Source organism: Lactuca sativa, chromosome 4, assembly GCF_002870075.4.
Source record: "Lactuca sativa cultivar Salinas chromosome 4, Lsat_Salinas_v11, whole genome shotgun sequence".
Lineage (NCBI taxonomy): Eukaryota > Viridiplantae > Streptophyta > Magnoliopsida > Asterales > Asteraceae > Lactuca > Lactuca sativa.
The window spans coordinates 125,184,690-125,199,824 of record NC_056626.2 but is presented as its reverse complement, the minus strand read 5'-3'; the positions used below and the strand labels follow the sequence as shown (position 1 = coordinate 125,199,824).

The 15,135-nt window shown below is 35.2% G+C and overlaps 1 protein-coding gene across 1 annotated transcript; it reads right to left on the bottom strand.

Moving 5' to 3' along the window:
- Positions 1 to 6,296: 6,296 nt before the first annotated feature.
- On the bottom strand, positions 6,297 to 7,704 carry LOC111877901 (protein JINGUBANG). The gene has a single exon (XM_023874405.3). It carries the CDS (start codon positions 7,620 to 7,622, stop codon positions 6,426 to 6,428), a length of 1,197 nt encoding a protein of 398 aa, XP_023730173.1. The 5' UTR covers positions 7,623 to 7,704; the 3' UTR covers positions 6,297 to 6,425.
- Between the last annotated feature and the right edge of the window lie 7,431 nt (positions 7,705 to 15,135).

The following is a 15,135-nucleotide window of genomic DNA, read 5'->3' as shown; positions in this document are numbered from 1 at the left end:
TTGAAGAACCAATCATAAAGACTAAATGTACACAAAAACATTAGGGATTAAATATGTACAAACTGAAAAATATACTATTGTATTAAGTTATTTTTCGGCTTAACATAAAGTAGCCAGTTTTAAAGGCTAAATGTAGACAAAAATACAAGTTAAATGGTCAAATGTGGAGAGAATAAAAAAAGAAAAAAAAAAAAAAAAACTCAATAATAAAATATGTACAAATTAAAAGTATATTACCCCTTTATCAATCATCATCCCTTTGATTTTTGAGAAATGCATATATGTGTAACCAAGATTGGTTTTGTTGGGACACGACATCAATAATATTATCGAATCAAGTAAAAATAGTCTTAAATATTAGTGACAGTCGTTTTTTGATTTTATACCTTCTCGTTGATATTGAATATTATTAATATTTATGAAATTATAGATATTTATAAAATTTAAAAAATTTATGAAACAACAATGTATAAATGACATGTATTCATCAAAATAACGATGCATCTTATAAATGATAATGGACTCAAATTTATAAATAAAAACATTTATCAAACAAATAAATTGATTGGATCTGCATTAAAAATATTAGTTGTGAACAAGTTCAAAAAACGGAATAAGTTTTATTTTTGTGGAGTATTACTTAAAAAATTGCAATAACCATATAAATAAATCTTTAAAAGATATTTGTAATCTTAATGCAAATGTGAATAAGTTAAATGGAAATAACCCTATATAACTAAAATAAAACAGGAGAGAAGAAACAAATCAACACCCTCAAGTGCACTCTTGTTGTGTGGCTTGCCTAGTTTCTTGTTAGGGAGGTCTTTTTCGTTAGTATATTTACGGGTTCAAAAAAAAATTACTATAAATGAAGTGTCACGAATTTTTATAAGATCATGTCATCTTAAAATTAGCCCAGACCCTTTGTAAATTCAAAGAACAATACATTGAGGGGATAATGACTTGAAAGGATAACGAACTTTCGACTTTGTTCACATTTAGTCACTAAATTTTTTTTCGTTATCTATTTGCCATTGAACTATTGAAACTGTTCACATTTTATCCTTATAACCGGCTGTTACCGGTCATAAGGGTAAAATGTGAACAGTTTCAATAATTTAGTGGCAAATAGATAACGGAAAAAAGTTTAGTAACTAAATGTGAACAAAATCGAAAGTTCGTTTCCCTCTAAAAAGTTCAATGACTAAATGTGAACAAACTTCATATTGTACTATGTTTTAGCAAATTATTTATTTTTGTTTAATTGTAGCAACATTTGTTGATGAAGAAATCTATGAAATAAAAAAACAAAATGTAACATCCGGATTTCCAGGTATCAAAATTTAAGTATTTTTCTTTTGAGTTAAGAAGAGAGACTCGACGAGTTGACGCCTCAACTCGTCGAGTAAGGTCGCAACTGATGACTCAGATTAATGAATGAACTCGACGAATCGGTGAGGCGACTCGACGAGTCCGCACTGTTGGCAGAAACCCTAAATCTTTGGGCCCGAGCCATATTTAAAGGCACTTATGGCCTTCAATTGCGACTACCTTTCCCATAAGTGAGAACCCTAGCGAGCTTGAGTGTGTAGAGTGAGAGGAAGAGCTATCTTGTGCTTTTTGGTGTCATTTTGCAAGAAAGGAGAAGAGTTCCAGCAAGAGGGACCAAGTAAGGTTATTGTTCTGAGTTATTCAAGCAAGGAGCTTCATTCTGAGGTACAAATATGAACCCCTTTTCCTTCCCTATTGTGTATATTCCATTTTAGGGTTAGGGCTTGAATCACTTCATCTTTGGGGTTTTGAATGCCTCAAACCCCTCTTGCAAGTTTGTTTTATAGATCTAGACCCTTCTAGGTCCAGAGAGCCGAGAATATGAAGCTTTAGTAGAGTAAACTTTGGGGTTTGAAGTTAGGAAGCATTTATGGGATTTTTATGGAATATATAGTTACTTTCATCTTACACATAGATATGAAGTATTTTATATAAATTACGTGCTATGTGTGCATATTATTTGAATACTTGCGGTCTGTGCTGGATGAACGATTTTCTACATGTTTTAACATATTTAAACGGTATATTTATTTTATATCTACAAATATGTTGCGGATGAAACATGGGTAGATGAAATAGTTGGTGTGTGAAGAAATAAAATGATGAGAGATAGGTGATGATAGAAAGGTGATGATAATTAGGTAAATAGATGATGATGAATAGGTGATGTAGGATGAAAGGAGATACCATAACCTTAACCGGCAATGTGGCGATGCAGTCATCTACCAGAGTATAGATGGCGACCACGGAGCATTCTAGACAACCCAGTGGAAACACTAGCAGGCCCATAACCTGTAGGTGATGAATTACGAATTCATGCGATGTTGTAACTACGTATTCATGCGATGATACTATAACCCCGTACTATGAATTACGAGTTCAGACGATGTTGTAACTACGTATTCATGGGATGTCACAAATTCCGCATGCCAAACCAATGGTCATAATTCACATCAGTGAGAATGGTTCATTTTTTTTGTAAAACCAAAATCAGATTGGAAATTTTGATTTTTTATTTTGGAAAATGTCAAACCATTGGTTTTTTATTTCGGTTTCGGTTTTTTGTTTTTTTTAAATATAATTTTAGGTTTTTTTTATTTCATAGATTTCTTCATCAACAAATGTTGCTACAATTTAACAAAAATAAATAATTTGCTAAAACATAATACAAGAGGAAGTTTGTTCACATTTAGTCATTGAACTTTTTAAAGGGAAACGAACTTTCGATTTTGTTCATATTTAGTCACTAAACTTTTTTTCGTTATCTATTTGCCACTAAACTATTGAAACTGTTCACATTTTACCCTTATGACCGGTAACAGCCGGTTATAAGGGTAAAATGTGAACAGTTTCAATAGTTCAATGACAAACAGATAACGAAAAAAGTTTAGTGACTAAATATGAAAAAAAAATCGAAAGTTCATTACCCTTTCAAGTCATTATCCCTTCGTTGAGGGGCTCCTTAACTTTAACTAAAATAAATAAACTAAATAATATTGTATAAAAGTCTTGGAGGCGATAGGGCCTTGGGGGCACCGCCCCCATTCCTTAAAGCGTGCATCCGCCTTTGTGTGATCCTTCTTGTCAAGCTATAAGGTTTAGTTTACAAAATGGGTAACATTTACCTATGTGCCAAACCCTACATATGGGAAATGTAGCACTATGATCTGTTTCCACACTAAAGCCTATGTTTATGCCTAACATTGTTATATATATATATATATATATATATATATATATATATATATATATATATATATATATATATATATATATATATATATGAAAATGTTTGCCATATAAACTAATTATGCTAGTATATTTGAAAAAATGCTTGTCATATGAGAAAATGCTTGCCATATAAATTAATTCACATGTCCAATAATTTCCGATCTCAAAATTTAAATCTATGGTTAAATTATTCATTATTATAACAACTATATCAACTTTTAAATTTTAAAAAATCACTATGGTTAGAAATTATTCATTATTATAACAATTATATCAACTTTTAAATTTTAAAAAATCACTATGGTTAGAAATTATTCAGTTTAACAACTTCACGAAATAATTTAACCAAATAAACTTTAAATTTTTTTAGGGAAAAGTAAATTAATGGTAGCAATTAAACAAAAAATTATATGAATTATAAGGAAACATTGATTATGAATTTATAATCATAAATGGTGTTCTTCCTTTAAAAAAAAAAAAAAAAAAAGCTTGATGCGACGCTGCTATGGTGCCACGTAAAACAACCAAACCTCAAAATGAAAAAGATTAAAAGAAATCCTAGTTTTAAAAGCTGTTAAAAAAAATTAGATAAAAAACTTAAATTTGATTGGATACAAATCCTTAAAATAAGAAAAAGCTGTCAAAAAAAAATTAGATAAAAGTCAAACTAGGTTAGATTGGTGTGTGGGATAGGTTGGTGTGTATAAAAAAATCTTATATATATATATATATATATATATATATATATATATATATATATATATATATATATATATATATATATATATTCTGATTCTATGTTGCACCAATGTTATATACACCTAATGCTTGTACACAGACTTGTAATGCTCCCAATGTGCCACCAAGGAAACAATGAAAGACACAAATAAAAAAACACCACCTTTTTCTAATATGGGCATGACCATAAGTAAAAATAATTTTGTAGGCTAATAAATTATTATTTTTGTATATATTTAATTATTTTTCATATACGAATTATTATTAAGTTCATCCTAGATGCTTAATACCTATCATTTAAATAAATATTGTGGGTTAATTTTTTTTTTGTGTGTATACGATTTACAGTTATATTTTTTTTTAATAAAAATTAACATTAAATTTTGTTATGATGATTAATTTCTCTAGCCAACATCATACACTATCACCCACTACGGATGTGATAGAAAATCGAAACCGAATAATCAAACCGAACGAAATGATGTTTGGTTTATTTAGTTTAGGTTATTCGGTTCTCGGTTAATTCAATTTGGTTAATTAATTAAATAGGATACTTTATTCGCTTTGATTTTGGTTAAATTTTGATTATTTTGGTTAAATCGAAAAACTCAAACAATATATATATATATATATATATATATATATATATATATATATATATATATATATATATATATATTAGTTATTAAAAAGTTTTTCATAACTAATTATTAAATTATTAGCCATATAAATTTATATTAAAAAAATCAAAATGTCAATTAACATCCGTTCATTTCTTTCATTCTCATATACAATTAAAACTATATTAACCCAACTATACAACTTGTGTGGCTGCATGATACTTTAAGACAACATATCATTGAAACACTAAATATAATATTTATGTATTAGTGTTTAGTAAGTGTTTTTTTTCGTTTAGTTTAATATTTAGTTTTATAAGTAAATTTTTTTCTGGTTAGCCAGTAAAATAAACCGAATAAACAAAAATCGATTCAACTAATCCTTATTTGGTTTGATTATGATTAACTTTAAGATAATAAAAAAAAACCTACTAAATCGAACCAATTTAATCAAAACCGAATAACACATTTAGTCACCACCATTGTCCATCTCCTACCGCCACATTTAATGTTGTGATATAACCTTTAGACCAACTTCAATCATCACTCATAACACAAGAATAGAGGCCTCGTATATTCATTCAACCAACCTCTAAAAAACACCATTTTACTGTGTAGGATAGCTTCATGCAGACCAAAAATATATTGTAATATAATAAAATGTTTCATTGATAAATAGTGAGATTAAACCTCATATAAATAAGGTTATATAAGAGACCTAATCTAAACCATAAAGGGTTTGGGCTAAACCCTAATCACCAACATATATGACCACTAAAAATCATCATTTCATGTGATTGGATTGAAAGCACCATTTTAATGTGTAAAAATTATTATTTTAATGTTTTATGATTGGAGTTTGCCTTAGTCATTACACTAATTGAGAAAGGGCTTCCTTACTAGTACTTACTAATGATCTCACTGATAATTTAAGTATTTTCTCGTTCATGTTACTTTCCTTTTTGGGGGTTGGGTAGGCAGAAAGAAGGATGCTTGAGTATTCATTTTAAGGCGAAGGTGAGGTGATTTGGGAAACAGTAATAGGGGAGCCTACTGCGAGTTGTAGGGTGGTTTTGAATGTTTATCAACCCAATTTACCCCTACTTACTTTAAATTCAATGTAGCCTGGAAGGCATGTAGAACTTTGACTTGATTGATGTTATTATGTTATAACTAGTTGTCATTCCCACCATCAAAAAGGTCAAAAGGAGTGGAGGGGCAACATGAGAGAAATAAAATAAAATTATATCATGCATTGGATTGATCTACAGGGCTTTCTTGGATTTATTCGGAATGAGCAACTGTGAAGAGAATAAATTAAATAATAACCCATGGTTTATAGATATAGTAAAGCCACTTATAAGAAAAGAGAAATGTAAATGAACTATAGCTTATGTGATGGGTCGAAACAAGTTGGAGTTCGGTCAATATTGTCTTATTTAAAGATTTTATACTAATAATTAAGGAATTACAGAAAAACTATTATTAGAACAAAATAAATTATACATTTTGTTCATGTGGTGCTACTCTAATTTTTTTTAATTAATGTCATTAATAGCGGTTTCGATTTTCGAATGTTAGAAACAGCTTCATGCGGTGATTTGTTAGTCAAGGTAACAAAGTTATAAACCCATTGGGATTGTATTCACATAATCATTATCACATCCATATTCATAATTATTCATGATTTAATCTCATCTAATACAAAACTGATCAAATAATAAAAAAGATATGGCTCCCAATATGACATACAATAGAAAAGTGATTATACAAAAAGAAACTCCTCTAGCATAAAGGGATGAAAATCTGCCAAACTTTAATGTCAGAATCCAAACCACCACTGTAGATAAAGTAAGAAGCCAATGTATCAGATGAACTACCATCATCTATTTCAGATGTCAAACACTTCACTGGACCTTTATGCCCCTCCAATACAGCCAAACAAAAGTAGCATTTCCCCATTCCTCTCCAAATTCTTATAGTTTCATCTTCCGACCCGCTACACACCAGATCCGACACAACACTCAAACACAATATCGACTTAGAATGCCCCCTGAGAATAGTAACTATTACCATATTACCCTCGTCGTCACTCTTCTCCCAAACCATAATAGACCTATCACTCGCACCCGAATACAAAACCATCTCATTACTGCTTAACACCAATGCATTAACCCCAGATTTGTGTTTCTTTAGTGTATTAACCAGAAAGTGGTTCTGATTTTCTGCTGATTTCCTCCAGATTTTTATTTTTTTATCAGTGGATCCTGTATAAACATCTCCATTACTCGATATCGCAACAGTGTTTATTGCATCATCATGTGCATTAGCTACAGACTCTACACATTTGAAGTCAGTTGTTCGCCAAATCTTTAGTGTCCTATCCCATGACACCGAGTAAATGACCAAACCGTCCCTGGACAAGGCGAGTGCTGATACAGTATCAACATGATTAACCCATGTGGAGGTCTTGTGGCGTCTCACTTGTACGTGGTTCTTTGGTGTTAAAAGCTTAAGTGCCCAATCTCCAAACGTTGGGAGTGTGGCTAAGTGTGTTAATTTCCGATCTTGCCCCTCGACTTTCCATGCACGGATTTTGTGGTCTTGATGGGCGCTGAATATTTTGTCGGAAGAAACGATGAGTGACTTTATTGCACCTTCTCCTGTGATCATGATGCTGTCACTTTGGTATTCTTGATCGAATTTATGTGATGTTGTTAAGGATTCGCGTTTCCATATACGGATTTCTTTGTTGGAAGAACCGGTGTATAGCAAGTTTCCATGAATGACAAGAGAGGAGATGTAGGCGTTGTTGCATTTGATTGTGGAGATGCAGTGGTAATATGGATGATGGGGTTGTGATGCGATGGCTGGAATTGAATCAATTGATTGGGTGTAGAGAAAGTCTGAGTCTTGGTGAAGATAATAAGAATATTGCAACATTGGTTCATCTTGTGAGTTAGAAGTTTGAAGATATGACATCTTTTAGTATAAAGTGAAAGGTAGAACTTAGAAGGATGTGATTAGGAGTTTATAGAAGATTATAATTAATAGCAAGTGTTTGTTTGGCAAAAAGTGCATGTTCCCAGGTTATACGGTATTTAACTAAAAAAGTTAACCCAACTTTTCAACCTATGTAGCATCTATGGGCCAGGATGGAGTCTCGGATTATTGGCAGGATCATCCACTTGAGTTCATCTCTCTCTAGGCTTCTATTTATGTTGACCCTATTATAGATAACCTATATATTAGTTTTGAATCTAATTAATATTAGGTTTCGATTAGTTAAAGTTTATAGTTGTTCTATTCATGTGTGATCCAATATTAGGTGTGAGTGACATAATAGTTTAATGTCCACAGGAAGTCCAGTTCATTGGTATTAATTTTTTTTTATATTGTTGCAGTAGAGATTCGTAACCCTTAACCATTTCTCCAAATAAGTTTCCATATGTCTACTTAATAAGTCATATCAGTCCATTAAGGCCCATTGCTATATATGTGTGATAGAACATGACAAAACACACCGAGTTTTACTTTTACTGAGTTTAATATGTATTGGACTTGTGTTTTGCATGCAGTGAATATACTTATATTGATGTCGATGGAACAAAACAAGACCCTGTCTCAATCTCTAATATGTGCAAAATAGTTCTAGAAAAGCTTGTCTATAACAAACACATCTGAAATTAAAGGGAGTTAAATGCAAGAAAGGGAACACTTGATATGGTGCATAATTTAATTTGTCTATTTGTTTGATATGGCAAGTTTTTTTACGGGATATTCGTCCTCTCATTTTCACTTAAATTAAGCAACATCACCCAACTTTTTAATCTCAATCATTGAAGTTAGGAGGAAGTCAGTAACTCTGTTGTGTTATTCATTGGCCTTATATACTGAGAGACTGCTACTGTCTTTCTGGACATGTACTCTTTAATTACTTTACAAAATAGGTAACTTTACTTTTGTGCCAAACGCTATATATCCAGATTATGGAAAATTGATCTGTTTCCAGACTAAAAGCCTAACAATTTGGTGTTTATATATACCTAACTTTGTAATTATCATATCTTATTATCTTTTTCCTGATTCTATATGTTGACCCAATTAATGTTATATGCAGCTTTGTCTCACTGGGTTGCACCCTAATGCTTATACAGACAGCATGTAATGCTCCCAATGTGCCACAAAAGAAACAATAAAATATATCAAATAAAAAGATAACACCCTTTTTTTAGTGTTGGCAGGCACACTATCAGTATTGAGTGATCATTTTCATTAATGTAAAGATTACCACTTACTGAAATCAATGATTTTTGGATGAGAGTTTTGTATTTAGGAACTTCAATTCGTATTTTCTGCTATAAATACATATTATGCCAAAGTATTATTTTAAATGAATTCTAAGTCAGTTTTTCGCTTGTTAATCACTAAAAAAAGATTATCGAGTGTAATAAAGTTAAAGAAAAAGTAATTTCTTATACCTGCACCAACTTCATATGTAAATTACTTGAAGATTTTGTTGCTTTTGCTCATCCTAGATTATATAATCGTGTGTGCATGAATTTGTACCCATCTTTTTGTGAGTGTTTTAAAGCATTTTGGATATATATTTATTGCCGGCCTATTAACATATTGCACTAATTAAGTGCACATGCACATATTATAATGTGATTGGTGGTTGAGATTCTAAAGACACACTATCACAGCCTTTAATGATGTTGTCATATAAATGGCCTCTTAGGCACCTTTTTACTAATCTCCCGGGATTTTTTGTTGTGTGATGATAGTTAGTCAAAGTAAGATTACAATAAGATAGAAAGATAATAACGGGTTCCTTTCTGCACCTATAGTTGGGGACATAGCAAAAGAAGTGGTAGGCAGAAAGAAAGAGTTGGTGTAAATTTCGATTTAATTACTTTTAGGTAGCGAATGAATGGTGGTGTTTATAGATTAATCACCATCCATCAATGGCATTCCAGTGAGCTCGTGGTTACCGGGCCCAATAATATTGAAGAGAATGTGTCGATTTGTGTTTATGTGCTTTCTTTCTTGGGGTCCAAGTAGGATCGATGCTTGATTGTTCATTGAAAAGCAAAGGTACGTGAGGGGGTTTGTGAAATAGTAATATAAGGGGCCTACTAGGAGTTGTAGGGCAGTGTACATCGTTGATCATATCTATCTTATTCAACCCCCTTTACCCCTACCCACCTTAATTTCAAAGTAGCCTTTGATGACTTATACTGCTCATGACCACCATATTTGGACTCAATGGTGCCCCATGGCTTAATTTAGTTTTTTCCGGGACGGTATACTAGCTTGGAGAAATGGTAAAATGAGTCTCAACAACCATATCATAAAAGTTTTAATTTCAATATGAATTGTTGGCGGAAGAATTAATAACCTTTTGTAGAAGTATATCCTAGTAGCAGCCAAGGGTGGTGGCTGTGAATTTCGCTTTTACCAACAAATGTGGAAATAACCTTCTTTTGTCAAAACTTTCTCAACCACGAATGAACTGTTTGAGACATTTTGCGTAGGTTTCCATCACTCCGTTTTAAAGTTTTGAATGTACAAAATGATTTATCAATCTCTACTTTTGATGATCCTCAAGTGGAAAATCATGGTCAAACAAGTTTCCGAGACTGTGGAAAGGTTATTTCATGACAACAAATATGTCAAAGTCATCCAACTTGAAATCTAAGTTAAGGAATATTTTCATTAGGGACTTAACAATTATTGAATATTGCACTCGTATCAAAACCATAGTTGACATGCTTGACAATATTGACTCTCATGTCCTTCAAAGAATATTGTCATTTACATTATTAATGGTCTTCCAACTTTAACTACCTCACGAGCCTAACTTGACAACAGTCTCTGCTATTGAATTTCAAAACTCTTTCTATGTTTCTTTTTGAAGAATCGCATATGTCTGAAATTAATCTTCCATCACAATCAACTATCCTATTCTGACCATCCTTCGTCTCCAATTGTTTTGAATACCAAAACACCACCAACGAACCCATAGACAACAATGTAATAGTAGGCGAAGGAAAAAGGAATGAAAGTTGTCGGTATTGGACCTACAAACTCCGGAATGACCCTTCCTACACTTCTCACAAGTGCGGCCGCTCTGTCCTCCAACCCTAGAATCAACAGTCTTGGACCGCTTTGGCGTTGGCTACGACTGTACCGGGGTCTGCCTCTGCTCTCACAACTATAACTCAATCTCAAGTTCACGCCGTCTGGCAGCCTCCTGCAACTCTAGCAAGGTATCACATCTCTGCGTGGACACAAACTGCCTGATATCTGTCTTGAGCATACTTAGATATCGGGTCATCTAAGCCTGCTTCGAAGCAAACTCGGGGCAAAACATCGCCCTCTCAGTAAACATGCGAGTGATCTCCGTGACTGACTCTGAATCCTATCGCAGATCCAAGAACTCCTGCGCTAGCCTCTCCCGCTCAACTCGCGGGACGTAACGGGTAAGGAACATATCCCGAAATCGATCCCAAGTAACCGCAACACGCTGCTCATCCGAATATGATCCAGTAATCAACCTCCACCAATCCTTTGCTCCGGACCTCAGCAGGACAAGAGCATGTGAAGAAACATCCCTCCACGTCAGACAGCCACCTCATGGCCACGATCGGATCCTAAATCCCATCGAAAGTCGGGGGCTTCGTATTATCAAAGTCCCGATACTGGAAAGCCCAACCGGCTCCCACCCTGCTGCTGATACAGCTGCAGTAGATGCCGCGGCAGCCGCCTCCGAAAAGGCTGCATAGCACTCATCAAAGTACTCAACCATGGTGGTCTTGATTGACCCAAACATCTCTGGTAGCTGTGCCCGAAACATAGTGGCAACCTCATCATGAAGGATCTCTCGAATCCTGGCGTCCAACTCATCCGTCCCCATCTGAACAACGGTCTCGGGCACTGGTGCATCCTGATCTCCCTCTCCTGATCCTGACTCAGATCCGGTCACAAACCGCCTCGTAACTACCATGCTGAAATATACCAGGAAAACATCAGATATTCCATATAACAATACGGGAACCAACTCTCAAACAAACCCTAGGGGTTGTGACTTCCTTGCTACGCGTATGGGTCATGTGCTTTCAGTAGTACGGGTCCATACTACCTTCCACACCTACCCATATTTGTCTCAAGTATCACCACAACACCCTAACAATATATACAATTATACCGAGCGCTCAATCCTCACCCCTGGAAGGAACTAATACCTCACAGGGTTGTAAAAATCGGTCGGCGGTAGCTCGGTAGTCGACTGGTGATAAACGATTAATCGAACTAGGCGGGGATTAATTGGACATTAATCGCAGACCCTTAATTATAAATAAAATCATTTAAAAAATTCATATTCCCTATATAAAAAACTAAGTATTTGAAAATTTAAAATTTTAAAAATTTAAAATTATGAAAATTTTAGTTTAATATTTTAAATTTTGAAAGCTTAAATTTTTGAAAATTTTAAAATTTTGCTGTAATATTTCAAAATTAAAATTTTTTGAATTTTTTTAGAAAATTCCCGCCTATGACTGCCGACACCGCCAAGGACCGCCAAGGCCGACTTTGACCTATTTTGACCAATTTCTGCCAAGCACCCTAATCGTAATCGGTTTAAGGCCGCAAAGCGATTAATCGCTGATTAATTGGCCGCCAAGGCCGATTTCTGCAACACTGATACCTCATAACTGGCCTCCCGGCCTCTCACAACCTACCCATGAAACTTCCACCAACCCTATAGCACTAGTGTCTGCTAGTCGTACATAACACTGGACCCTATAGACTTTTGAATATCCAATCCTACCCTAAGCCCCCAATCATACAAGAGCAGAACATAAGGTCAAATCAAACATTCTCAGGCTATAAGATCTTAATTGTGTATAACCGTGATGCATACACTAAATAACTACAGTAATGATGTCAATTTCATATAAGGAAAACCTTAGGCTAGCATGCATCATGTAATCAGGCAATTCTATCATGCAATTCGTGAAGATCCCTAGCCTAGTACTAGCATGTTGTTCTAACAAACCGTAATATCAAATAACAATATGGTATTTTGGGGTCTACTTACTGGCTCAGGCTGATCGTACACTCTGCATCCCCCTTTACTTACTTTGAAAACCATTTTGAAATCATTTTTAAAATCTTTTTCCTTGATTTGAGACTGGATTCACACGAGTGTTCCTCTAATTCACTCAAACCAAGGCTCTGATACCAACTTGTAACACCCATAAAATCATGCCAACATTTAAACTTTTAAAAACATTTAAAATGCCAATAGTTATTACAAAAAGGTTTCCAAAACAGTTTCATATCAGAGTTCCCATAAATCATAATCATAAATCGAGGAAAGTGTACAGTCACGCCTTCGCCCTTCCGCAGTCATCCGCCAAACCTGAAACAATAATCGATAAATGTAAGCTCGAAGGCTTAGTGAGTTACCCCCAAAAATACCAACATCAAATAACCATAAAAAATCATATAACAAGCACAGAACAATCATGCATCTCGAGTCTACAGATTGACTGGTCCGCCTGCCCCGAGCCTTCAGTCCACCTGGTCCACTCTCTGAGTCTACAGTATGACTGGACCGCCCGCACCGGGTCTTCAGTCTATCTGGTCCACTCTCCGAGCCTCGGCATGTCTGGACCACCCTAGTGGGGCCTTCAGCCTATCCGGACCGCTCGTCGGGCCTTCGGCCTGACAATGTACCCTTCTGGGTCTACAGTCTATCCGGTCCGCCTTGGGTATGTTGGCCTACAGAACAAAGCAGGACCCGACTCAACCCAACCCCAAACAAACAACCATGTGCACATATAACATATAATCACATAACATTCCATATATAACAAACCGATCTAATAGATCATATAGCATAGCAACATCCTATCGTGGATACCGACCTAACAGGTCACTAACACAGTATCATCCTATATACCGGGATACCGACCTAAACCAGGTCACTAACATAGTACCATCCTAATTACTAGGACGCCGATCTAATAGATCAATATGCATATCAAACCAATACAAGTATACAATCCGAAAAAGGGTCGGCCTTGGTGCCTTAGACCTTGTTGATATAGTGAGGATAACTCATCTTGAAATGACGATCTGAACTGAAGAAGCAGATTCCCGAACCACCATCTCACCGACAATCCCGAACTATCCAGAATAGCAAATAACGATTCAACACACGGGAGTATAAATCTTGACCAAGAATCACTCATATAATAATAGCCAATTTGGTTTCCTCTAATTTGGGGCCAAGGCCCAAAACCAAACCCATGATCCAAGTCCATATAATAAGGGCCAACATTGGCCCAACTTTCCAAACTGGGCCCAACTACCTAATTGGGCCTACCTCCAAGATCCAAAACCAAGACTTGGCCCAAAACACCTTACCCATAATGTCCAGCAAAGGTCCAAGTCCAACTAGTCCATAGACAGTCCAAACTCAAAGCCCAATATCAAAAACCCCCAACATAGGATGTACGCTGGGCATACCCCTCTGGTACGTGGGGCGTACTTCGACTCCTGTTGACTGGAAAACGGGCCATTGACCTGATACGTGTGGCGTACTTCTACCTACATGGGGCGTACGCGAGCCGAACAAAAACTCTCATAAGTGCTTAATGGCTTAAGCAATTAAGCCCAAACTTCAGATCCATCGACCAAATATTCCTAGGACTCATAAAGTCTCGAACTTTATCACTTTGGACGTCCAGAAAGCTCTTACTCTAAGGTCTTAATCCATTAAGACCTTCCTAATGCATTTATGGGGCACCTAAGTCATTGGGACCTCATTTTTAACACTCATAACCCCTTCAAGAGCCTGAAAGGATAGATCATCTCGTCCAAATCATGACATGCACCATTTTGGGACTTTTTGGGACAAGAATGCTTCCATGAAGTTAAAATGACTAGATCTAACTCATACAAAAATAAATTTCCAAGCTTTTTACCTCCTGGAGCTTCTAAAACACACACCAACTTCAGATCTTCAAGCCAATCTTCTTCTCCAACTTCTTGGTGCAATGCCTTTACCTCCAAGACCTCAAAATACCCACCAACTCACACTCTCACACAAGAACTAGAGTTTGGGGACATTTCTGTAAAATGGAGGCTGATAATGATGAGAGAAAATGAACCATAAGGACGTTTATATAGCCCCCACCCGAGATATTAGGGTTTCCTTCATTTATAAATATGCCTAGCATACACAGTGTACGCCCTGCATACCCATATGTACGCGCGATGTACTCCCCCTGGACCTAAAATTACAAATTAGCACTTAGGCTCTTCATGACTTTACCCTTTTATGCCCAGGGACTTCAAATGACAAAACTTAGGATGTTACACATGAGTTCTCAATCCTTTAGATGAGCCACCAATATGGAAAAGTGATGGTCTTACAAATTTGGGAGACAGTTAAGAGGTTATTTCATGACAACAAAGATGT